General features: G+C 41.1%; 2 protein-coding genes across 3 annotated transcripts in view; one reads left to right on the top strand and one right to left on the bottom strand.

Moving 5' to 3' along the window:
- LOC125704464 (stonustoxin subunit alpha-like) overlaps window positions 1-27,262 on the top strand; it is a 302,833-nt gene that overhangs the window by 258,893 nt on the left and 16,678 nt on the right. The window lies entirely within an intron of this gene.
- Window positions 684-27,262, bottom strand: part of LOC125704471 (BTB/POZ domain-containing protein KCTD8-like) — a 40,282-nt gene continuing 13,703 nt past the window's right edge. The window contains exons 2-3 of one of the 2 annotated variants that reach the window (XM_048970046.1): window positions 1,548-1,976; window positions 684-1,131 (exon numbers count right to left, since the gene is read on the bottom strand). In XM_048970046.1, coding sequence (XP_048826003.1) covers window positions 1,088-1,131; window positions 1,548-1,976 — 473 coding nt within the window. In that variant the 3' untranslated portion in view covers window positions 684-1,087. Of the gene's footprint in view, window positions 1,132-1,358; window positions 1,977-27,262 lie in introns of those variants that run through there. The other variant, XM_048970045.1, reaches the window with a different exon arrangement.

The following is a 27,262-nucleotide window of genomic DNA, read 5'->3' as shown; positions in this document are numbered from 1 at the left end:
TAAATTTGCTTTAAGACTCTTTTCCAGAGATTATTACCAGTTATAAGACAAATCCCATTGCTCAATCATCAGTCACACCAGAATGGCTTCTTACTAGTTGTCATGGTTTAATATAAACTGGCGTTTTTAACAGGCAACACAATTGCAAAACACTTCAGGATAGGACACTATTGTATTACATGGTCCATAACACACTGATTACATCACAAAAAAACAAGTCTGTCAAAAAACAATTGGAACAGTAGAACAGAATAAAACAGAACATGACAATTTGGACGTATGAGTAAAATGATTGTTCACCACTTCAATACATATTTGAACAATCAAAGCATTTTCTTTGCACTCCAGGGAACTATTTCCCAATCCGGTCCTCGGGGACCCACAGCCAGTCCACATTTTTGCTCCCTCCCAGTCCCCTGTCAAACAGTCCACATTTTTGCTACCTCCCAGCTCCCTGCAAGACAGTCCACATTTTTGCTGCAATTAATAAATAAATTAAATTGTTCCTTTAAATAATAAATAAATTGCTCCTACTGCTGAGAGGGAGAAAAAATGTGGACAAAGTGTGTGTGTCCCTGGGGACAGGATCGGGAAACACTGCCCTTGGGCATCCAGAAATACATTTTACTTGGATTATTTACGCAATTTACCTGCTACATTTCCTGTCCCAAACCTAACACATTTTTTACGCTTGTTCTTTCTGTTCATTCTGCTACCATAACACATTATTGTGGTTTATCACTAGTCTTCTGACAATGTTCATGCAAAAGATTTTACATCCAGTATACCATTGTTTGAAACATGCCCTTCGAAAATTGCAGTCAGTTACTGATACTTAGTTTTTGTATCAGGTCTGCAACTTAGTGGTAAAATGTTTAGTCAGGTCTTGAATGCAAACATCTGACTGTCATGAAGCTTCAGACAGAAGCAGCTCTCAAACCAGGGGGTTGTGTATCTCCACAGGCTAAGCCTCTATGCCTGTGATCAGAAGGTTGCTGGTTCAAATCCTGTTGGCGGTAAAATAGTCACCCGTCTGTTGGACCCTTGAGCAAGGCCCCTAGCCCCTGAAATACTCCAGGGACATTGTCTAAATGGATAACCCTGTGATTTGGCTCCAAGCTTTACTCTCAACTGTGAAAACAAGTATGTGGAAACAAAAAAAAAATCCAGGTTACTTATGCCAATAAAGCATCAATTCATTTTTAATACTGTGACAGCTGATAAAGGGGACCAGAGTAGTAGGGTGTCCTAATTTAAACGGGGGCTGTTTCACAAAGCAGGATTTCTTGCTTAGCTGGATAACTTGCCGGATTTAAGGTAGTCTGAGCTAATTGTAAGGGAACGAAAATAAAGTCCATTTAGCCCAGACTACCTTAAATCCAAGAAGTTATCCGGCTAAGCAAGAAATCCTCCTTCATGGAATACCCCGCTGTTCACTGGATAAAATCCATCACAACGCCCACAGCGACGACAGAGGGTTAGGGTCTACAGGCCGTACTTTTGGAGAAGTTCCGACTGCCACTGGCGCTTGCGCTCGGGGAACTCACATGGGATTTTGATATTGTGGAAGTCCTGGATGCATTGCTTCATCTCCTCCTCGGTACTCAGCTTCTCGGTGAGCTTCCGCCGGTTGAGGCCTCCTTCTCGCGGGCTGCCGCTTCCCACCAGCGACTGGAAGAGCTCGCTGTTTCGCCGCTTGTCGGGGAGCTGCATCCACTGCACGGAGCCTTTCTTGGAGGGCCGGCCCAGGGTGAGAGTGCTCGGCTGGCGGGAGGCCGGCTGGAGGCCGTGGCCAGGGGCCAGCATACCGCCGTCCACCGGGTCCTCCTGGGGGGAGGTGATCTCTGAGTGTGTCTCGGAGCTGGAGGTGGACAGTTCGTTCAAGGAGGCGCCGCTCTCGCTGCCCTTGGCTGGGAGCTTCCCGTCCTTGTGCTCCTCTGACTCCTGCTTGGGGTACGATGTCCTGGTGGGGGGCCCTGTTTGGGGGCAGGGGGCACAAGAAGACAAGGTGGCAAAAATGAAATCTCAACTGTTTCCATGTAGACTGTTCAGATAAAATGTATTCTTAAAATTGAAACCATGAAACTTTAACTTTACCAATCAATGTCAATGACTCACCCAGCAGAATAATAATAATCGATACTTTTATTGTCCCCGTAGGGAAATTGTCTTTGCGCCTCCCACAACTTGCTCTTTTTTCATAGAGGAAGTTGTCTGCGAAGGGCTGCCACCCGTAGCGGCGCCCAGGGAGCTGGGAGTTAAGGGCCTCGCGCAAGGACCCACAGTCTGAGGCGGGGTTTGAACCTGCGACCTTCTGATTACAGGCACACAGGATTAGCCCACAGAGCCACACGCTGTAAATGGACATCAGCAGAACAAGCAAACAAATTAAATGATGCAATTAAATAGATAGCATTAATTTAAGGCAATATTTTGACTGAGCAGTGGCTACAAAACTGTCACGTGGATAAATAATCTTCTAACACCTCTTGTCATTCCACGGGGTTTGAAACCCAGCTCTTTAGTAATTTTCACATTTAAAATTACTTTGGGCCCCTGTTCCCATCTGAAATTAAATGCTGACAAAATAAGACCTTATCAGATAGTCATTATGGATCAGAATTAATCCCAGGTAGACTTGCTGGAATAATGATGAGATTTCAGCAAGCGAAATACTCCAGCTGTCGGTTAAAAATAGTTTGAGTAAATATGTGTGTCCTCATATTGGATGACAGGGACATTTGAAATTCAAAAAAAAGACCCCAAGTGTCATATTCACTAGAACATCATATAAAGGAAACATCGTATGAAGTCAATCGATAGAAAAAAAATGCATTTTGTGTAAATTTTGAAATATTTTGCTCAAAGGTAAGCAATGTTCCAGTAAAGGTAAGAAAGAGGAACAGACTACAGCAATGTGATGGTGCAAATCAGATTCTTTGGGGATGGAAAATAACACTGCAACAAAAGTAAATAATTAAGCCGACACTGCGTGATTCACTCCCAGTGAAACCTCCATTATGAGGTCATTACTGTATGCTGCTTACAGTGAATATTTCACCTGGACACTTCAGGGAGAAATGCAGTCAGACAGCTTCATGCCATAAAACACAGATTTAATCCAAAGGGCCCCATATACACCCATTCAGGAACCATATTTGTGTCTTTTCTGCCCTTTTATGGAAAGTCTAAATGACGGCATTGCTCGTGGTTTGATAATGAGTAATAACTTTGATATAATCTTGAATAGAAGTGTCACCGCTGACAGCCTGGTTGCTCAAGGGAGAGCTTTAAACATTGATTTAAAACATCTTATAGTGAAATGGGAGGATTATGAGGCTGCTGATTAACAGAATGGCTGTCCGTGGATGCCGGAAACACTCGTAAAACTGTAGCGGTAGCTTGCAGAAAGCGGCAAAGCCTGACTGGTGACTGCTAGAACTCAAGGTGAACAAAAGCACAAATGTAGTCAACAAAAATGGGTTATAACCCCCCCCTCTCTCTCTCTCTCTCTCTCTCTCACACACACACACACACACACAAACACACACAAATGCTATTTCAATGTTGCACATTTTCCACATGTACGGAAGGCGTACGGGGTTGCCAGACCCAATGAGATTCATGACTCGGGGATATCTTGCAAAACAAAAGCCAAGGCCGCCAAAATAAGAATACGACTGAATTTGAAATGAATGCTCACGTCCAGTGAAAACTATGACGTGTTTCATGTTGGCCAAAAACACCGAGCCGTTGAAAGGAGCAAGGGCTGTAATTAAGATGAAACAAGGTCTTCACGCGCCGTTCAGCTCAGAGCCAATAGCTGCCTTCGTAAGAAACACACGTTAGATTATGCGACATGCTTTTTCGGACCGTGAAGACATCAAACGGTAAAGAATCAAATTTACACTTAAAAAGTCCTCTCCACCAAAGCATCCACCAGACACAATGGGGCGAATGAACCATACGCCGAAAATAAAAGTGGATTCGAAAAAGCGTGGTACACAAAACCTACTAAGCTTTGACGTCTGTGTATGATGCCAGTCAGTGGCTCAAATGTTTAGTTTGCATATCTTACACCAAACACAATGCAACGTGCCAAGCGGCTTTGTGGGACTTAGGGTCCAGAACATACGATTCCCAGCGAACAATCTTCATCGGACAGCTATGGATTGAGTTTGAGTTAAACCGCTGGATATTTCTCTGTAGGAAATGCAAGATTTTGACTGTGACACAGAAGTTACTGCAGAAAAATCTGAGTGTCAGTATCGGTACGTCTTTGTTAGCACATCTTCAGCCTCTTTATTCTGTGTCGTTTGGAGGTTTATCCTTCATGCCTGCATATTAGCCAGGCCAGTTGCATTTTGACTAGTCAGGCTTCTGCTTTACTCCATCCCACTTTAATAAGTTCAGCCCCACTAAGTGTAACAGAAAGGCAGATGTCTGCAGTTTACAGTACATTACACTGCTTTTAATTGTACGAGCAGGGGCACAGAGCAGAACATAAACGCGGGTCAGCATGGGGACGGTCTGCAGCTCAGCAGATTAGGACGCTGCGGACTGTCTAACCCTGCTTTCTCAGAGGAACCTCCCTTTGGATAAAAGATCAAAAAAAGATCACCAGTCATACTCAAAGCAGCCAATTCTGGTGCAAAAACAGACCAGAGGCAGAAGAGGTGAGCATTCTGTATGTATTTTCATCAGGAGAAATGATTCACCAGTCCCAGTGGACTGGTGTTATAATGACAAACCCTTTATTGTACAAGTACAGGGTCATTGGGATTCTTCTCTTTGCCTGCCCAATCACAGTCTTTATAGCCAGAGGTTAACAGCCTCGCTTAAAGGCCTGTGGACATGGGACCGAACCGTCAAGGCCAGGGTTTGAACCAACAACCTTCCGATCACAGGCACAGAGGCTTTGCCCACAGATCCAGTCACTGGTCCCGTCTCAACCTACTTTTGCAGTGATGGTAGTAATAGAGGTTCCTTCCAAAGCAGCTTTGGAAGGGCAGTGCTGGGTGACGGGGACTATTAACTGGCCAGCTGTTGTGGAGGGGAGCAGTCTGGTGTCTTCGCGGGGGCTGATGATGTCCTGAAGATAATGAGCTCCCAAGCTGTTCACTGCCTTCTAGGCCAAACCTGAAGCCTTGAGCTTGACTCCAAAAAACAAAAACTCCTGCATCTTTAAGACCAGATTAGCAATCTGGATACAGCTGCCTTCATAAATGATCATTATTTTTAACGAGAAATATTATCAGTCAGCTGCGCTTCATGAATGACTGCTCTCCTCAGCCCGACCTACAGTACCTCCAGCACAGTGATGGAAGAGGAGGAACTTCCCTGGATGATGTAACCCAGCCTGGATGAAGGACCACCAGATGTTGTGGACGTCATGTGACTCCCACCTGACCCCCCCCCCCCCCCCCGCCCCCCAAAACACTCACCTCATCCACGAGCTAAGAAGAACAATCATTGAACCATGTCTTAGCTAATTCTGTAGCCTTTCAGTCCCATCTGACTGACACCTGTGGAAAGCGGCAGCCTTACATGGATTAAAATAAAATACGGCTGTGATGCTTTGTGTTAAGGATGGACCCAGCGTTTCAGGTGGAGATGCAGGAAGTTTGACGTGAGGTCCTGCTCAGAATGATTGATTTTTTCCCACTGCGCCAATATCAAATAAAATACAAACAAAATACAAAGGAATAGGTGAAAAATAATATGTTCTATAACTTAGCTTCTAACAAAAATGGTAAAACTTGGTGCTTGAGGGGACACAATTAAAGTGGTATTATGCTATTACGTATGTGTCAATTAAGCACAAACTACGTCTTAGTTACACATTGATCTCATGTTCATTCATCATTAATGAATCATCATCTTTTATCAAGCAAACACTATATTTCTTACTATATCTGTTAATTATGTAAACATTTGTGAACTATTTTAAGGAACAAATAATGAATAACATCTAAAATACTGATCTCATGTTTAGTCATCATCCATGAATTGTGACACATCTTTTATCCCCAGCAGTTACGATATTTGTTACTATATCTGCAAATCTTTGTGAACTACTGAAGGAATTACTGGAGGAGTAGCGACTAACAGTGAAATGCTGATCTCACGTTTGTTTACCATTAATCAATCATGACGCATCCTTTCTCTTAAATAGCGATGGTATTTGTTCTTAACTGAATTGCTACTATGCATTTCTGGCCCTCTAGTAAAGTGTTACTGCAAAGGCATCAAAAATAACAAAAGAAAAACGAAGCACAACTGCAGTCCTGCTGGTGCCGGCGCTACAAAGTTCTAAACATCCAAAGGCCAACGGAACACAAAGATACAAACCTACCCAACTCCCTCCTTATATAACACCAGCTCTGCCCTTGGGCTATACTATTGCCTATTCCTAAAAATAAACATTAAATAATACTATCTTATAAATAATAAAACAAACACAGCACTCTTTATCATGATTATCAAAAGCAACTTTGAAAGATTACTGGTTCCCATGATATATAGGTGGATAACGTTCCTACTATTTTATTACCTTAAAGATGATAGTGCTTCCCACTTCGTGTTAACCAGGATGGAAACCCATATCTCCTTCTAGTGGAAGACTTCAGTTACTGGTAAACAAGCACTATTCACTTAAAAACACACATCAGGAACCCACTGCCCTAAATTACTACAGAATATAACGTTCACAGCCCAGACTGTGACACCTAGGCCCAATGCTTTGGTCAGCACTTAATTCCTCAGCCGTAAGACGCCTTACAATACAGCAATGATGTCTACTGGGTCACTGGCTGCGTGCTGATAGCTCTTCACCGGCACTGATGTAGCTCTTGGTGAAAAATCTTGAAAGAACACTGCTCTTCGTAATTAAACTCGGACCTTCTTAATTGTAGCGCTTCTGGGAACCTGAGCTGCTTTGATCAACTGACACCACTGGCCACGGAGCATCTGAAGGCCGGGGAGGCTTGTGGAGTAAAGCGAGACCCTGGGGTCAGATTCATTAACATCACAGTAACACTGACCTCACAGCTGGGATAAAACATGCCCACATGCTCAGCCAGGGCGCCAGCCTCTTAATGGCTGTAAAGAGGTCACATGGCATTACGGCGTGGTCCTGCAGCAAAGGCGGAAAGCAGAGCCTACATCCCTGGCATGTGTTTCTGTTTTCCACGATAGTGATTATATACAGTATGGTGACATCCAGTGGACTCAGACTCTGGAGAAGCAGGCAAGACGTGAGGCAGCAGCTCCACACATGAGACATTTCAATTGACAGCACTTAAAGGGACTGGCAAAGAGCAGATCAGAAGGACAGACACCCACTAACCAGCTCTATACTACACACACAGCCCACCACTGTACATGATATTAGCAGCAGAGAACATGGGACACATGGAACAGGGAACCATACGTGATGTGAAGAAGGGCTACTTACACAAACAGGGCGAGCGTGCTGGGAAACATGCAAATTTCCTCTGCTAGCGAGAGGCAGCTCGCCGAAACTACAGCGTGTTATATGCCAGGATTGGCTGTCCAGAGTTTTCCAGATACCCACATGCCATCCATCTCTCTTCTAAATGTCTGTCCCAGTTATGGGGGGAGGGGGGCTGCAGCCTATCCCAGGCGGTACAGGGCAGAAGGTAGAGGTATGCTCTGGGTAGGATACACGCATGCAGCTGCTGTACCACACCATGTTCCACCATGCTCTGGAAGTATGGAATTTGCATGTACCCTGTTTTTCCTAATAGGCTGAGTACATGTGGGTGTGTGCCCCCTTAAAGCCTGGCACGGCATGTTCCCCTGCCATGTGTCCCGAACCCCAGGTTCTCCATTTGACCCTTTACTGCCTAAGTGGTTATAGGATGGATTTATGGGTGTGTGGATGTTCAGTTGTGAACCTATGCTTACCCACAGACTGAACTACACCAGGGCCTTGCAATATATAAAGCAATCAACACTAATTTTAGCTACCGCTGTGCATGAAGAAGTTTTTGGAGAATTAAGCATTTTTCAAGTGCAATTGTCAGTCTCCATTAACCGTCATGACGTGTTAAGATTTTCTCACACTTAGTTTAATAGATAACACATTTATACGGAATACTGGCGTTCGCTAAATGTGTGAATTCCGTTGTGGAAGACCGAGAGCGATCGCGTCTACGTAAAACTGCAGTCCGCCTGTAAAGGAGAGGAGTAATCTATTGTGAATGTTTCCAGAAACTTCCGTTAGAAGATTTGTTACGTACACTTCAGTTGATTTGGTTTTAATAAGTCTCGCAAAAATACTGTAAATGAAAGCAGTGTGACGACTGTAGCATATTTCTAACAGTTCTGATGAGTCATGCGAGGCATTGCAGCCATTGGCGGGTGAGGTTACCACGTGATGGATATGATAGGGCCGTCTACTAGCACCCCACAAGACTCCGAGAATTGACTTCAACCCGAGCAGTCTCAGGTTCTTGCTCATTTCATTGCTAGCTGAATAGGTAAAGGCAAAGCAGCTTGTTATAAGGCTGCAGCGAACTCTTTTAAGCCATCAACTATTACAATAGTTGTACTTTCTTCTCAGAGATTATAAAAATCTCTCTTTACACTTCACTTCCTCCAGCTGGAGTTCCTTTTTTTCTGTAAAAACTGACAGCCCCCCCCCCCCCCCCCCCCTCAGCTTTTGAATTGCACGCACTGAATGTCCTCACGCATGTCAATGCCGGAGCTGTTAATTCATGCATTGTGCGATTAAATGCGAGCAACTTCAATTCTATTTTGCCACAGCTCAATATGTCACTTAATGCACTGTGTAACTGACAGGCTCATTTTGCCATTTCTCATGCTGTCCACAACTCGAGGAGGATGTACACTCGCGTACGTTTCTTCTTCAGCAGTAACTGTTCCGGTCTTATTTTATTTTTTACTTATCACATACATTGAAGGAGAAAACCAATGACACGAGACAGACAGACTGATTAGTGTGGAATAAGGCATTATGGCATCTGAAAATGCATAGATATATCTTCGTTCAGTGGTGGCACGGTGACTCAGCGGGTGGCATTGTTTCTTCACAACTTTAGAGTGGGGGGGCTTGATTCCCACCCCCGCTCTGAGTGCGTGGAGTCTGCATGTCCTGCCTGTCTTAGTGGGTTTCCTCTGGGTGCTACCCCCTCCCCCTGCCATCCAAAGACATGCAGTCAGGCTTACTGGCCTCTCTAAATTGCCCAAATTGCGTGACCGAATGTCCCACTCTGCATGAGCCCTGTAATGAGCTGGCATCCTGCCACAGCCTTGGGCCCATTCTGACCAGGACAAGGTTGGAAGGTGGGTGGATGTGGAAGGACGTGTGGATGGATGTGGATGGATGTGCATCCTTGTCCAGCATCCATCATATGATGTGTGTTGATCTTTCTCCCTGAAAGGCAGGCTTAAAATTTAATTTTATTTTATTTTTAATTTATTCTACAAAGTTACTTTTGAAATGTAGCACGTTATAGATACCCTAGTAAAATAGGAAGATTTATTATTACAGTCTCCCTCGTGCCCATTGCTTTCGGGATAGGCTCCGGACCCCCTGCGACCCAGTAGGATAAGCGGTTTGGAAAATGGATGGATGGATGGATTTATTATTACCGTCTCAGATACAATACTCAGATCTATATATGCTTTCTGGTAACATATTAAATATTCTGCAGAGTCTGAATGTATTTAACGTGATCTCAGAAGGTACCTATGAAGTTTAAACCTCTGAAGAGGAGCGCATGCATGTGACATCACCTCCCTAGACTAGGATCATCATCATCTGTTCCTCCTGTCTCCCTCTGTCCTGTTTTCCCCATCACCGGCTCTTTGTCTTAATGCTTTTAATTTTGTTTTGTTTTTTTTTTTTGAATTTCTGAAAGACTAGCCTTCATTAGCATTTACCAAAATCAGACTGACATCCCTGCATGGTGGTATTTGGAATTTAATTCCCCCTCTCTATTTATTTATTTATTTCCCATTCAGAAATTAATTATAAGCACTTTGATAAATATCAAATTGTCTTTTGGTTTCGATAAAGTGCAGCAATTAATATGCATCCCATGGAGATTGTAGGATGCATTTCAATTCCGGCTTGAATCGTCTGGGGTCTATTCATGTGTCTTTCAATCACTCTCTTGATTATATCAAGCTTTGGATCATAAAAGATTTTTAGAAGGTGAACTAATATACTTCTCTGTCTTATGGCAGAATACATGTGTTGTTTTTTTAGCTTTATAAATAAAAGATAAACATGTCAGACATAAACATATAACATATTAAGACATGAACATAATAAATTATAATAAATACAGTTAAACACCTATTTAGATGGGGAAAGATTGTGGAAATGAGCAATGAGACTGAATGACAAGGAACGTGTGATAAATAGATAAAATAGGTAGATTATGGATAATTGTCAGGTTGCGCTGGTAAAGCGGGTAAGCGCACGGGCAGGCAAGCGGTCAGGAAGCAGGCAAGTAAGCAAAAGTCGGGGCAAACGGGGATTTAATAAGGAACCGGAGACCAGGAAACAGCTAGGGAACATCGGACATTGACTAACATCAATGATGGACAAATACTAAGGCAAGACATGGACTGAAATAGATAGGACTGGGCGAAAATAATCGGGCACACCTGGGCAAGATCAGGGAAGCACACGTGGATAATCGGGGGCGTGGCACATACGAGGATCGGACGAGTGGGGCGTGACAATAATCTCATGGGGAAAAGTGCAACACGCCCCAGTGGTGACCACTGAGCCGGGTAGGATAAGAATGTAAGTGTAGATCTGGAGCAGAGATTACTTAATACTTAACTGTGAATTTCGCTATTTGTGCCAGCCCCCACCCTGCAGCACCAAAGACGTGCATTCGATCACACTCACAGCGTAGATCGGTGTATGTGTTTCACAATATACATAACAGACCAGTAATCCAATAACCTTAAATTTATTCCATAACCCCTATCCAGCAACAAGTTGTATGTAATTTTAACAAATTATCCCTAATTTTCTGTGCTACAATGCCAGCCGAATAGAGAGAAATGGGTAATGAATCTGCAATTTATAACAAACAAACAAATAAATAAATAAACTATCGTGATTTATAATTATAAATGTGGCAGCAATAAAATACAATTCGGAAATACAGTGTGATTATTTGCAGATTGTCCAGAGTTATTTTAACGGCTTTCTGTTGGAAGGTTCACTCCGCCCTTCCCTTTTGGAGTGGAGCGATGACAATCATGAAAAGCGTTTCTTCAAACTGGTCCGTGGCTGGAGCTCTTTCAGAGAGACATGGGGGGGGGCTCTCTGGGAGGGGGGCGTGTGCGCAGGCTGTGATTCTCAGCACGCGCTAATCTCACGGCGACCGGCATCGTCCTCAAAGCAGCGCCCATGCGCTCAAGAAGAACAGTAAATGCACAAAATCACTTGGGTCGATATATGAAATCATCCAGTAAACACCATTGTAAGGCTTCAGGGGGAATAAACTGCATTCAGTCTAAAACCATATATATTAAGTATAGTCTTTCTTGTGTCTCTGTGTACTGTGTGTACTGTGTGTTCTCTTTTCCCTTTGTATCTGTGTAATGTGTGCATTCTTTATTGCTGTGTACTGTCTGTACTCCTTGCATTCTATATCTCTTTGTACAATGTGTTTGCTCTATGTCTCTATGTGATATGTATATTCTTTGTTGTATGTCTGTGTACTGTACAATTTTACCTTTGTGTCTGCATAATGTGTACATTCTTTGTTCTGTGTTACTGTGTCCCTATATACTCTGCTTATTTCTGTTTCCTATGTGTCCTGTTTGCACTACATTTCTGTGTGCTATGTCCTTTTGTATAGTACATACTATGCCTCTGCCCTTTGATCACACACTCTTGCATGGGTCCTAAGCATGTTACCAAATGCATTTTCACATGACCATTTAGAGAGAGATGGAATACCGCTTTTGTCAAAATGACAGGTCGGGTCAAAGGTCACGTTCAAAAGTTCAGTGGGCGGAGCTTATGTTGTAGTGGGTTGAGCTTGGTTGTGTAACTGACGCAATAGCATATGGATTTAATTATTTATTTAAATATTTTTTTTTGTCTTCTTCCCCGGGGGGTTGGTTGTGTAACTGCTGCAATGGTATTTGTATTTAATTATTTATTTATTATTTTAAATGATTGTGGCTTAGGGGGCCTGGGTTGGTTGTGTTAGTGCTGCAATGGTATTTGGATTTAATTATTTATTATTTTAAATGCTTATTTTAAATGTTTATTATTTTAAAATGATATTGAGGAGAGTGCTTATGAGTGTGTATTATTTTAAAAATGATATTGATGAGAGTGCTTATGAGCGTGTGTTATTTGAATAAGTTATTATTATTATTATTATTTTGTGGTGCGCGGGCGGGAGTGAGCGTGGCTGGGTTACCTGATGGAGCGCGAGCGTACGGTGTGCGGTAGCGTGGTAAGGTCCCCGGGCTTCGGAGAATCAGCAAAGGACTTATTCACATACTGGTGCGGTAGCGCGGAAAGGTCCGCACGGCTTTGGATAATCCTCGGAGAGAGCGATGCGGGAGAGCTGAGAGGCGTGCTGCTGCGCGAGTCTGAGAGAAACTGTGAGAGACTGTGGGATAAAATGGTAAAGTTGGAGCAAAGAATGAGAGGAGGAGGTGCAGGGTCTATCGTCCAATAAAAACGCTCGGCGCTAGTTTTGACCGTGTGTTTTTTCCTCACGCGAGCGTTTGTATCACATCGGCGTATGGCGCCAATTTGTAAAGGTCATAAGTCGAGACATACATCGAGTCTGTCAATTTGTCCGGCAGTAAATTCTGCAGGGCCGTGCCACCTGCCCATCGAGGCGCCCCCCCTACCCGGCCACGCGGGCCATACATCGAGTCTGACACTTTTGCCCTCCAGTAAATTCTGTTTAAAGTTTTGTTTTCACATACGTCCCAAATTACAGATAATTTTCTTACACAGGCACGAGTAGCATCATCAAGGCCGTACCACCTGGTCATACATCAAGTCTGACAATTTCCCCGCCAGTAAATTCTGTTTATAGTTTTGTTTGTCATACATGACCGTGCAGATATGGGGTGACAGAGACAATTAAATTGTATTGCGGCGAGCGGGGGGGCCTATTCCTCCTAGGGCAGAGGCACAAGTATCTTCGAGGTCTTACCCTTCCTGCCAGCCAAAGAGGTTCATCCAGGCCTTACCCGGTGAGTATATTATTTCTTTTATTCGCGTGATAAAAATGCTAATTAATTAAATTAAATTAAATTAAATTAAAAATAACATTCTAATAATAGGTATTCTCTGTTTTTTCTATGTACAAGAGAGAGAGACTGCGCTGACCGGTCAAGAGAAAATCTACAAGAGACCTGAATCAGCAGTGTTATAAAGCACATAGCCAACGCTAATTAATAAAGAATTTAAGCATAATAGCCCAGACGTACCATGGCCTATAGCTGGTAGAAACGGAGCTATCCTACGACCTACAAGATAAAAGCATATGGCACCAAATTGGAATCAGTAGTCTTTAAAAGAATAAATGGACTAGCAACTGTCTCTGGGGGAGCAGCCCCGGTTAGGTACTATTAAGCAGCATTTAGTGACATGCATCAAAACACATTTTTTAAAACTTTGACAGAATAAAGTCTTAGTTATTTTAATAAATACGTTTTTCAGTAAATGTTTATTCACGCGCATGCGGACAAACACACACCCCGGAGGTCAAACTAAAAAAAAGTTGATACAAACTACAGTTGTATCGGACACGCACACAAAAACACAAAAGAGTTTGCTCAATCAAAAAACACCAAACATATATAGTTCACGTTTTTTATTAAAATGTATAAGGATTGTTTTGATTTAAATTAATATGAGTGGAATATAAGTCATTTACGCAACAGGATTTGAGGAAGAACCTAAATAGCAGCTAGAAATGACCGACCAGGCAGGCAGAAGTCTGCTTTTCTTATCTCACAAGTCATGGAAGGGTGGGAGGGGGGGCCACATAAGTGTGGGGTAGGAACTGTGGAATCAGGCAGGGGTGTAAGAATTTAGGATATAGTCTTGTTATTTTAAAGAAGGTGTACATGATTATTTAATTATATTTAAAGAAGGTGTACATGATTATTTAATTATATTTAATAGGAACCAGTAAGCTGCATTTAGCACCATGCTGCAAATACACATTAAAAACTTTAAAGAATAAGGTCTTAGTTATTTTAATAAAGACATCCTACAAGGTGCCCACGGCCCCAGCTTATATAATCTACAAGCTTGATCTGAGATGCTTGCTGGAGTACAATGCTAAGTTGACAACGGTAACGGAGCTGCAGACTGTTTGATAGTTAATGAAACATAGTTCAAATTCAACAGTGTCAGCAGTCATCCACTATGCAGGGAGACTACAGATTCACTATAACGACCCCATTTATCTGCTAGAATTATTTAAAAATTGTTTTTGACAGAATAAAGCCTTAGTTATTTTAATAAATATGTTTTTTCAGTAAATGTATATTCATGCTCATGTGCACAAACACACACACACACACACACACACACACACACACACACACACGCACACCGGTGGTCAGGGGCTATAGAGTTTAACTTTAGGTCTGTGAAAGTATAGGACCGCCATGTGTATACAGACCCCAAAACATACTAACTTAGTCGTTCATGAGTCTTATTGTAAAAAACCACACAAAATAGACTTGTAAATTTTAAAGAAAACACATTAACAGCTTTTGTTAATGTTTAAATGTATAAAAACTTTAGATGTGTTTGTTAAACAGTCAAACAAAAATGTGTTATTTTAAAGTAGTATAAAATATAACCTTAACTTTGGACGCAAGATGAACAACCTACACAGACACAAACACAGACAGACACACACACACACAGCAAAACCCCAAGCATGCGCACAAGCGCACAACCAAAGGTTGGGAAGTGTGCTTTCCTTATCTCACAAGTCATGGAAGGGTGGGAGGGGGGCCATATAAGTGAGGGGTAGGAACTGTGGAATCAGGCAAGGGTGTAAGAATTTAGGATATAGTCTTGTTATTTTAAAGAAGGTGTACATGATTATTTAATTACATTTAATAGCAACCAGTAAGCTGCATTTACACATTAAATGCAAATACACTTTAAAACTTTAAAGAATGGTAATATAACTTGACCATAGTTTTTAGTTACACAAATATTTTAAGACGTAACATGAACGTTTTTCAAAGTAAGATGTACAAATGTTTTAAAATGTGACATGAAAGTTTTTCAAAGTAAGATGTACAAGTATTTTAAAATGTAACATGAAAGTTTTTCAAAGTAAGATGTACAAATGTTTTAAAATGTAACATTAAAGTTTTTCAAAGTAAGATGTACAACTGTTTTAAGACGTAACATAAAAGTTTTTCAAAGTAAGATGTACAGATGTTTTAAGATGTAAGATGTTTGGGTGTTTTACAAAAACATTTTGTTATATGTTTGCAGCCCAAACGTATTTTTAAAATGTACAAAGTTTTATGCATTCATTTTGTGAATTAGTTTTGAAATCTAATATGAACATGGCTTTTATTTTACAAAAGCAAAGTTGTAAAAAGTTTGTAGGGATTTTATCAAAGGAGATTTTGTTAATGTAATATGAAGTTTTTTTTTATTTTCAAAGTTGCACAAGTGTTTTAAAATGTATCATGTATACGTGTGTTTTATTTTTCAAGCTTGTGTACATTTATCAAATGAGTTTTTAAAATGTACCATGACCGGGTGTTTTATTATTCAAAATAAAAGTTGTGCATATGTTTTGTTATATGTATGTAGCACGGTTGTGTTTTTAAAATGTACTAATTTTGTGGGGTGGTGGGAATAAACCGTATTTAAAGGGGTACCTCTCATGGAATCTACCAATCTTTAACAGCTGATGAACCCTGAGCCACACGGGGACTGGGAGTTTTAACCGTGAGACTCGACACCTAGGCATTAGATCCTTATGTCAGCAATGCTCCCCATGCATGTACCCAGTGTAGGGTCAGGTCCAGAGAAAGCTGTAACTACGAGTGCAGCTGATTAATAGCATTTAATTTATAACAGTAGGAGCTAGTAAACTACATTTAGCAGTCGCATTAAAACACGTTAAAGACTTTAAAGAATAAAGGCTTAGTTATTTTTTAATAAAGATGGCTTTTCAGTAAATGTTGACTTCCCTACAAGGTGACCCCCAAGGCCTATGCTTATAGCATCCGGGTGCCTGATTTGAGATGCTTACTGAGGATGCCATGTTAACACCGGTAACTGAGCTGCACCATCTGTCACACTTAATGAAACTTAGTCCTAATTCAACAGAACCAGTCGTCATCCACTTTGCAGTGAGATTTCTGAGCGAAAAGTGAGCGAAGTTTCATTTTCTTACTTTACCACCTATCGGTTAGTAAGGGAAATGGAGGCGGTAATATGTCGGACACGTCAATGGCACTGAGCGCGAGGGAGTGTGCGGTGTGGCGCGAGCTGCTAGCTGATGTAACGCTGCGAACAGTGGGGCTCTTACGTTTTTAAGATGCGGCTAACTATCCCCGAGACACTTTAGCCAGGTTCGTGTATATTTGCTCTTAATGCTGCGGTCAACGCCAGGAGGGAGCTGGCTAGCAATAACATCTTTAGCTGGTCTTAAAGCTTGCTGTATTTTTCATTCAGTAAATACACGGTTTAGAAGAAAACCTAATCGACATTTAAATAAATAAAAAATAAACGTACAAAACTATTGAAATCCACAAGAAGCATGTGCATATTTTTCTGGTTTGCATGTTATGTATGGTTGTCTAAGCACCGTCGGCCTAGTGTTTGATAGGTGATGGAGAAGCATACGGTCGTAAACTGCATGCGCTTATGCCAACAGGTGTTTAACATACAAACATAGACGCTTTTCTCTAACGTAAAACATTTAAAGGCTCATTCTGTTTTGTCGACATTCTTTAATTTTATTCAAGTAGCCTCTAATCACCTTACACTTGTTCTATTTTACTGTAGAGTATTTTAAAACAATGTCACTGAAATGTCACCACATGTCAAAGCTAACAAGGTAACATGATTGTATCAGCGGAACAAAAAGCCGTCGCCTGGATATGTATAGACAGATCATGTATTGCTCAGCAAATCGACAGCATTTTGAAATCTATTTGTATCTAGACAAATATATTGGGAATGAAGCGTCGCGTTTTAAGAGGCAGACATTGAGGCCGAATTTAAGTTGGTCACAAATGTATTTTTCTTCTGCAGCTAGAAGCGTCGTCTGAGCCTGATTTTAACTGGCATGTCGGTGTGGGATTCTTATAGTAGAAGTTATGTGAATTGCGGTACTCTGAAATTAAGTGATATGTGTATTAGAATCGTGAAGTGTCATCTTCCTTTTGTTTTAGCTTCCCCCTAGGCATTTTTATGAACTGTATTGCAATATCAGACAGTGTGTCATGAATTTCTGAAGGCATGTTATATATGACCGTTCCTTGGATACGTCTCTTGTACAGTAGTTGCAGTTTGTCTGGACAAGACTGTTTGCCTAATGTGACATGGTGAACAAGTCCTGTGATTAAAGCATGTCTGCTGCTTAAAACATTGTGTTGTATGATGAAGGTTTCTTGCCGGTACATGTTGAATTACATTAGAATATTCAAGTATTATTTTTTAAATCATTTAATGAAATAGGTATTTATCTCATTATTGATGATGCCTGTGGTCCACCTGTATGACAAGTAACCTGTCCCGGACAGAGGTTTCTTCAAGGCCTGTTGTAGGAACCCCATGGTGTAGCATTATGAGAAAGTATACAGGGAGTAGTACAAATGAGCAGTCGCCCTGCCCCTCTTTTACTCATTTTGGATGCTTAAATTACTAAATTGTGTCTTTAATGCTATTCTGTATGATTCTATGGTCTGAGTGAGTCTCCAGTACTACATGAATGGTAAACTTAAAAACTCTACTTCTCTTAGCTTAATAATATTTTCTTTCTTGAGTTGAATTAGTTTGTGTCTAATTTTCATTTTATTGATTTTCTGCACACTTGGATTATTTATTTGCCCCCCTTGTCTTAAAGGCTAGAGGGGGTCTGTGCTTGTGACCGGGCAATTATTTTCGGTGTTTGTCACTAAACTTGCAATATAAAATTTGAAGACAGGTCTGTGACCTGTGCTTGCAACAAAAAACGTCTAAGTGGTAGTAGGCAAAGCACAGCACTGCCTATACTTTCTGAAAAGGCTAATCTTTTATGGCACAGACAGGAAAAGGTGATGATCCACTAGCAGCTCCAAGACGAAAATGGGGTTTATTAAAGAAAAACAGAGCACCCTGGGGTAAAATACTAAACAAAAAAGCCGTGAGGGGTCCGAAACTAGCTGGGAGAAATAAGATTGAACTAAAGAAATCATTAAGTAACACAACTAAGGAACTAGGCTAAACAGAGAGCAGGACTAAAAAACCAACCAGTCATTTCACAGTGTGTGTGTGTGTGTGTATGTGTGTGTGTGTGTGTGTGTGTGTGTGTGTGTGTGTGTGTGTGTGTGGCACATGCATTCGTTTGTCCGTCCGTCTGTGGAGGATTCTTATTACCGCTCTTATCAGTGGCTCTGCCATTCGTTACAAGCCTGTTTGCCGGTAAGACGGCTAACTAGCCTTTTCCAGCAACATGAGCCAAGTCAAGAAAATGTTTATGCTCAGCCCCCAGCAACTGCGTACGCTGACCCAGAGGGCGACCCCGCATACCATCGGGGAATCGGCCCTGGGTGAACTCAAACACCAGATGCAGGGTTTAATAAATCAGCCGGCTATGCATCTGGATGAAAAAGTGAAGAGATACAACCAATTGCTACAGAGGTATCTGAATCTAGCCCGAAAAGAGGAAAATCAGGGGCGAGAAATTGTCCTTACAGAGCGGAAAGAAAAAACAGACGAGGAGGAGGAGGGGAGACAGCCTGACGGCGGCGGCGCGACTGGGGACAATTTCTCGCCCCTGATTTTCCTCTTTTCGGGCTAGATTCAGATACCTCTGTAGCAATTGGTTGTATCTCTTCACTTTTTCATCCAGATGCATAGCCGGCTGATTTATTAAACCCTGCATCTGGTGTTTGAGTTCACCCAGGGCCGATTCCCCGATGGTATGCGGGGTCGCCCTCTGGGTCAGCGTACGCAGTTGCTGGGGGCTGAGCATAAACATTTTCTTGACTTGGCTCATGTTGCTGGAAAAGGCTAGTTAGCCGTCTTACCGGCAAACAGGCTTGTAACGAATGGCAGAGCCACTGATAAGAGCGGTAATAAGAATCCTCCACAGACGGACGGACAAACGAATGCATGTGCCACACACACACACACACACACACACACACACACACACACACACACACATACACACACACACACACACTGTGAAATGACTGGTTGGTTTTTTAGTCCTGCTCTCTGTTTAGCCTAGTTCCTTAGTTGTGTTACTTAATGATTTCTTTAGTTCAATCTTATTTCTCCCAGCTAGTTTCGGACCCCTCACGGCTTTTTTGTTTAGTATTTTACCCCAGGGTGCTCTGTTTTTCTTTAATAAACCCCATTTTCGTCTTGGAGCTGCTAGTGGATCATCACCTTTTCCTGTCTGTGCCATAAAAGATTAGCCTTTTCAGAAAGTATAGGCAGTGCTGTGCTTTGCCTACTACCACTTAGACGTTTTTTGTTGCAAGCACAGGTCACAGACCTGTCTTCAAATTTTATATTGCAAGTTTAGTGACAAACACCGAAAATAATTGCCCGGTCACAAGCACAGACCCCCTCTAGCCTTTAAGACAAGGGGGGCAAATAAATAATCCAAGTGTGCAGAAAATCAATAAAATGAAAATTAGACACAAACTAATTCAACTCAAGAAAGAAAATATTATTAAGCTAAGAGAAGTAGAGTTTTTAAGTTTACCATTCATGTAGTACTGGAGACTCACTCAGACCATAGAATCATACAGAATAGCATTAAAGACACAATTTAGTAATTTAAGCATCCAAAATGAGTAAAAGAGGGGCAGGGCGACTGCTCATTTGTACTACTCCCTGTATACTTTCTCATAATGCTACACCATGGGGTTCCTACAACAGGCCTTGAAGAAACCTCTGTCCGGGACAGGTTACTTGTCATACAGGTGGACCACAGGCATCATCAATAATGAGATAAATACCTATTTCATTAAATGATTTAAAAAATAATACTTGAATATTCTAATGTAATTCAACATGTACCGGCAAGAAACCTTCATCATACAACACAATGTTTTAAGCAGCAGACATGCTTTAATCACAGGACTTGTTCACCATGTCACATTAGGCAAACAGTCTTGTCCAGACAAACTGCAACTACTGTACAAGAGACGTATCCAAGGAACGGTCATATATAACATGCCTTCAGAAATTCATGACACACTGTCTGATATTGCAATACAGTTCATAAAAATGCCTAGGGGGAAGCTAAAACAAAAGGAAGATGACACTTCACGATTCTAATACACATATCACTTAATTTCAGAGTACCGCAATTCACATAACTTCTACTATAAGAATCCCACACCGACATGCCAGTTAAAATCAGGCTCAGACGACGCTTCTAGCTGCAGAAGAAAAATACATTTGTGACCAACTTAAATTCGGCCTCAATGTCTGCCTCTTAAAACGCGACGCTTCATTCCCAATATATTTGTCTAGATACAAATAGATTTCAAAATGCTGTCGATTTGCTGAGCAATACATGATCTGTCTATACATATCCAGGCGACGGCTTTTTGTTCCGCTGATACAATCATGTTACCTTGTTAGCTTTGACATGTGGTGACATTTCAGTGACATTGTTTTAAAATACTCTACAGTAAAATAGAACAAGTGTAAGGTGATTAGAGGCTACTTGAATAAAATTAAAGAATGTCGACAAAACAGAATGAGCCTTTAAATGTTTTACGTTAGAGAAAAGCGTCTATGTTTGTATGTTAAACACCTGTTGGCATAAGCGCATGCAGTTTACGACCGTATGCTTCTCCATCACCTATCAAACACTAGGCCGACGGTGCTTAGACAACCATACATAACATGCAAACCAGAAAAATATGCACATGCTTCTTGTGGATTTCAATAGTTTTGTACGTTTATTTTTTATTTATTTAAATGTCGATTAGGTTTTCTTCTAAACCGTGTATTTACTGAATGAAAAATACAGCAAGCTTTAAGACCAGCTAAAGATGTTATTGCTAGCCAGCTCCCTCCTGGCGTTGACCGCAGCATTAAGAGCAAATATACACGAACCTGGCTCAAGTGTCTCGGGGATAGTTAGCCGCATCTTAAAAACGTAAGAGCCCCACTGTTCGCAGCGTTACATCAGCTAGCAGCTCGCGCCACACCGCACACTCCCTCGCGCTCAGTGCCATTGACGTGTCCGACATATTACCGCCTCCATTTCCCTTACTAACCGATAGGTGGTAAAGTAAGAAAATGAAACTTCGCTCACTTTTCGCTCAGAAATCTCACTGCAAAGTGGATGACGACTGGTTCTGTTGAATTAGGACTAAGTTTCATTAAGTGTGACAGATGGTGCAGCTCAGTTACCGGTGTTAACATGGCATCCTCAGTAAGCATCTCAAATCAGGCACCCGGATGCTATAAGCATAGGCCTTGGGGGTCACCTTGTAGGGAAGTCAACATTTACTGAAAAGCCATCTTTATTAAAAAATAACTAAGCCTTTATTCTTTAAAGTCTTTAACGTGTTTTAATGCGACTGCTAAATGTAGTTTACTAGCTCCTACTGTTATAAATTAAATGCTATTAATCAGCTGCACTCGTAGTTACAGCTTTCTCTGGACCTGACCCTACACTGGGTACATGCATGGGGAGCATTGCTGACATAAGGATCTAATGCCTAGGTGTCGAGTCTCACGGTTAAAACTCCCAGTCCCCGTGTGGCTCAGGGTTCATCAGCTGTTAAAGATTGGTAGATTCCATGAGAGGTACCCCTTTAAATACGGTTTATTCCCACCACCCCACAAAATTAGTACATTTTAAAAACACAACCGTGCTACATACATATAACAAAACATATGCACAACTTTTATTTTGAATAATAAAACACCCGGTCATGGTACATTTTAAAAACTCATTTGATAAATGTACACAAGCTTGAAAAATAAAACACACGTATACATGATACATTTTAAAACACTTGTGCAACTTTGAAAATAAAAAAAAACTTCATATTACATTAACAAAATCTCCTTTGATAAAATCCCTACAAACTTTTTACAACTTTGCTTTTGTAAAATAAAAGCCATGTTCATATTAGATTTCAAAACTAATTCACAAAATGAATGCATAAAACTTTGTACATTTTAAAAATACGTTTGGGCTGCAAACATATAACAAAATGTTTTTGTAAAACACCCAAACATCTTACATCTTAAAACATCTGTACATCTTACTTTGAAAAACTTTTATGTTACGTCTTAAAACAGTTGTACATCTTACTTTGAAAAACTTTAATGTTACATTTTAAAACATTTGTACATCTTACTTTGAAAAACTTTCATGTTACATTTTAAAATACTTGTACATCTTACTTTGAAAAACTTTCATGTCACATTTTAAAACATTTGTACATCTTACTTTGAAAAACGTTCATGTTACGTCTTAAAATATTTGTGTAACTAAAAACTATGGTCAAGTTATATTACCATTCTTTAAAGTTTTAAAGTGTATTTGCATTTAATGTGTAAATGCAGCTTACTGGTTGCTATTAAATGTAATTAAATAATCATGTACACCTTCTTTAAAATAACAAGACTATATCCTAAATTCTTACACCCTTGCCTGATTCCACAGTTCCTACCCCTCACTTATATGGCCCCCCTCCCACCCTTCCATGACTTGTGAGATAAGGAAAGCACACTTCCCAACCTTTGGTTGTGCGCTTGTGCGCATGCTTGGGGTTTTGCTGTGTGTGTGTGTGTCTGTCTGTGTTTGTGTCTGTGTAGGTTGTTCATCTTGCGTCCAAAGTTAAGGTTATATTTTATACTACTTTAAAATAACACATTTTTGTTTGACTGTTTAACAAACACATCTAAAGTTTTTATACATTTAAACATTAACAAAAGCTGTTAATGTGTTTTCTTTAAAATTTACAAGTCTATTTTGTGTGGTTTTTTACAATAAGACTCATGAACGACTAAGTTAGTATGTTTTGGGGTCTGTATACACATGGCGGTCCTATACTTTCACAGACCTAAAGTTAAACTCTATAGCCCCTGACCACCGGTGTGCGTGTGTGTGTGTGTGTGTGTGTGTGTGTGTGTGTGTGTGTGTGTTGTGCACATGAGCATGAATATACATTTACTGAAAAAACATATTTATTAAAATAACTAAGGCTTTATTCTGTCAAAAACAATTTTTAAATAATTCTAGCAGATAAATGGGGTCGTTATAGTGAATCTGTAGTCTCCCTGCATAGTGGATGACTGCTGACACTGTTGAATTTGAACTATGTTTCATTAACTATCAAACAGTCTGCAGCTCCGTTACCGTTGTCAACTTAGCATTGTACTCCAGCAAGCATCTCAGATCAAGCTTGTAGATTATATAAGCTGGGGCCGTGGGCACCTTGTAGGATGTCTTTATTAAAATAACTAAGACCTTATTCTTTAAAGTTTTTAATGTGTATTTGCAGCATGGTGCTAAATGCAGCTTACTGGTTCCTATTAAATATAATTAAATAATCATGTACACCTTCTTTAAATATAATTAAATAATCATGTACACCTTCTTTAAAATAACAAGACTATATCCTAAATTCTTACACCCCTGCCTGATTCCACAGTTCCTACCCCACACTTATGTGGCCCCCCCTCCCACCCTTCCATGACTTGTGAGATAAGAAAAGCAGACTTCTGCCTGCCTGGTCGGTCATTTCTAGCTGCTATTTAGGTTCTTCCTCAAATCCTGTTGCGTAAATGACTTATATTCCACTCATATTAATTTAAATCAAAACAATCCTTATACATTTTAATAAAAAACGTGAACTATATATGTTTGGTGTTTTTTGATTGAGCAAACTCTTTTGTGTTTTTGTGTGCGTGTCCGATACAACTGTAGTTTGTATCAACTTTTTTTTAGTTTGACCTCCGGGGTGTGTGTTTGTCCGCATGCGCGTGAATAAACATTTACTGAAAAACGTATTTATTAAAATAACTAAGACTTTATTCTGTCAAAGTTTTAAAAAATGTGTTTTGATGCATGTCACTAAATGCTGCTTAATAGTACCTAACCGGGGCTGCTCCCCCAGAGACAGTTGCTAGTCCATTTATTCTTTTAAAGACTACTGATTCCAATTTGGTGCCATATGCTTTTATCTTGTAGGTCGTAGGATAGCTCCGTTTCTACCAGCTATAGGCCATGGTACGTCTGGGCTATTATGCTTAAATTCTTTATTAATTAGCGTTGGCTATGTGCTTTATAACACTGCTGATTCAGGTCTCTTGTAGATTTTCTCTTGACCGGTCAGCGCAGTCTCTCTCTCTTGTACATAGAAAAAACAGAGAATACCTATTATTAGAATGTTATTTTTAATTTAATTTAATTTAATTTAATTAATTAGCATTTTTATCACGCGAATAAAAGAAATAATATACTCACCGGGTAAGGCCTGGATGAACCTCTTTGGCTGGCAGGAAGGGTAAGACCTCGAAGATACTTGTGCCTCTGCCCTAGGAGGAATAGGCCCCCCCGCTCGCCGCAATACAATTTAATTGTCTCTGTCACCCCATATCTGCACGGTCATGTATGACAAACAAAACTATAAACAGAATTTACTGGCGGGGAAATTGTCAGACTTGATGTATGACCAGGTGGTACGGCCTTGATGATGCTACTCGTGCCTGTGTAAGAAAATTATCTGTAATTTGGGACGTATGTGAAAACAAAACTTTAAACAGAATTTACTGGAGGGCAAAAGTGTCAGACTCGATGTATGGCCCGCGTGGCCGGGTAGGGGGGGCGCCTCGATGGGCAGGTGGCACGGCCCTGCAGAATTTACTGCCGGACAAATTGACAGACTCGATGTATGTCTCGACTTATGACCTTTACAAATTGGCGCCATACGCCGATGTGATACAAACGCTCGCGTGAGGAAAAAACACACGGTCAAAACTAGCGCCGAGCGTTTTTATTGGACGATAGACCCTGCACCTCCTCCTCTCATTCTTTGCTCCAACTTTACCATTTTATCCCACAGTCTCTCACAGTTTCTCTCAGACTCGCGCAGCAGCACGCCTCTCAGCTCTCCCGCATCGCTCTCTCCGAGGATTATCCAAAGCCGTGCGGACCTTTCCGCGCTACCGCACCAGTATGTGAATAAGTCCTTTGCTGATTCTCCGAAGCCCGGGGACCTTACCACGCTACCGCACACCGTACGCTCGCGCTCCATCAGGTAACCCAGCCACGCTCACTCCCGCCCGCGCACCACAAAATAATAATAATAATAATAACTTATTCAAATAACACACGCTCATAAGCACTCTCATCAATATCATTTTTAAAATAATACACACTCATAAGCACTCTCCTCAATATCATTTTAAAATAATAAACATTTAAAATAAGCATTTAAAATAATAAATAATTAAATCCAAATACCATTGCAGCACTAACACAACCAACCCAGGCCCCCTAAGCCACAATCATTTAAAATAATAAATAAATAATTAAATACAAATACCATTGCAGCAGTTACACAACCAACCCCCCGGGGAAGAAGACAAAAAAAAATATTTAAATAAATAATTAAATCCATATGCTATTGCGTCAGTTACACAACCAAGCTCAACCCACTACAACATAAGCTCCGCCCACTGAACTTTTGAACGTGACCTTTGACCCGACCTGTCAATTTGACAAAAGCGGTATTCCATCTCTCTCTCCATTTTAATAACCTTCCATAACAATGGTTTAAACAGTTTTTGCCTCCAGTCAATCTAATATGGCATTAATTAAACTCGTCGTTTGTATGACCTAGTATTTTACTGGCAAGGCGCTTCGATTGTGAAGAACAATGACAGTGAGTATTAACTTTACTTCTGTCCTGTCCAAAACCCAGAATGCACAAGAGGGGCGTGAGAAGGTAATGATGCCCAGGGACACTCCCCCTCTTTGTGAAACCCCGAAACTGTCCTTCCCGTGTCCCCGTCCAATACCACGTGCATGTTCGTCATCCTAACCGGTACGGACTGGCAAAGATAGCCAGCTTCGGGCTCACGGCTCACCTGTGTCTAACGACAAAAGAATGTAAAGTGAGTTCACTTCCGTGTGTCAGAGAGGGGATGTCAGAGAGGGGATGTCGGGAGGCAGTGGTCTGGTTCATGTAGCTTCTTTAAATAGTGGCTGTTTCGCGTGCTGCACGGTTGGCTCCTCTCTCTCTTCCTGAGCGTGCCAATAAAATCGACTGGCACAATCCATCGATCTTTCCGCCCTGGGGATCTGTCCAGCCTGAAGATAGAGGGGCTTTTATCCACACAAAGATACTTTAGGTCTGTATTCTTTTGATAATTCTGCTTCTGTGGAAATGGACAAAAACTCTGCTCTGGTTCTAGAAGATTTCAACTGGAGGGGAGGGGGGGGGGCAGTTATTCTGTTAGACCTTAATGTGTGATCTGTTTGACCTTAATGTCCTCCAGGCAGTACTTACACTAAATAGCAAGCATTAAGAAGCAAAGAATATATTTTTGAAAACAGTTATTTATGCAATGCTTTTCAATTACCTTGTACAGTTTTAATAAATATGTAACTCACTCTGATTGGTTGTGTAGACTTTCGTTTGCTTCCACAAGATGTTTTTTATCTTTTGTTACCTTTTCTTTTCAACTGCGTGTCGCAGGGTCACTGGCACCCAGCCAACCCCCCCCCCCCCCCCCCCGAACCGCCTTTGTACGATGTTTTTGACGAAGGATTCTGCCAAGCATAGAAATAGGCTTACGCTAACCATCAGAGAGACAAGCAGGCAGTTTTTTTTTGCTTGATTCATCACGCAGGGGGATAACCTCATGTGCAGATCTTACACGCTTCCCCGTCGCTGTCATTAATCACCTGCTGCAGTGTGTGAGGGAACTGAAGGATGTGAGATGCAGTGCTGGTGTGCATTACTGCTTACTTCCCATTGACTCTAAACAACTGCGCAAAAGGACACTGTCTTCCAA

The sequence above is a fragment of the Brienomyrus brachyistius genome, chromosome 12 (assembly GCF_023856365.1).
Source record: "Brienomyrus brachyistius isolate T26 chromosome 12, BBRACH_0.4, whole genome shotgun sequence".
NCBI lineage: Eukaryota > Metazoa > Chordata > Actinopteri > Osteoglossiformes > Mormyridae > Brienomyrus > Brienomyrus brachyistius.
This window is presented reverse-complemented; position numbering and strand designations above follow the sequence as displayed.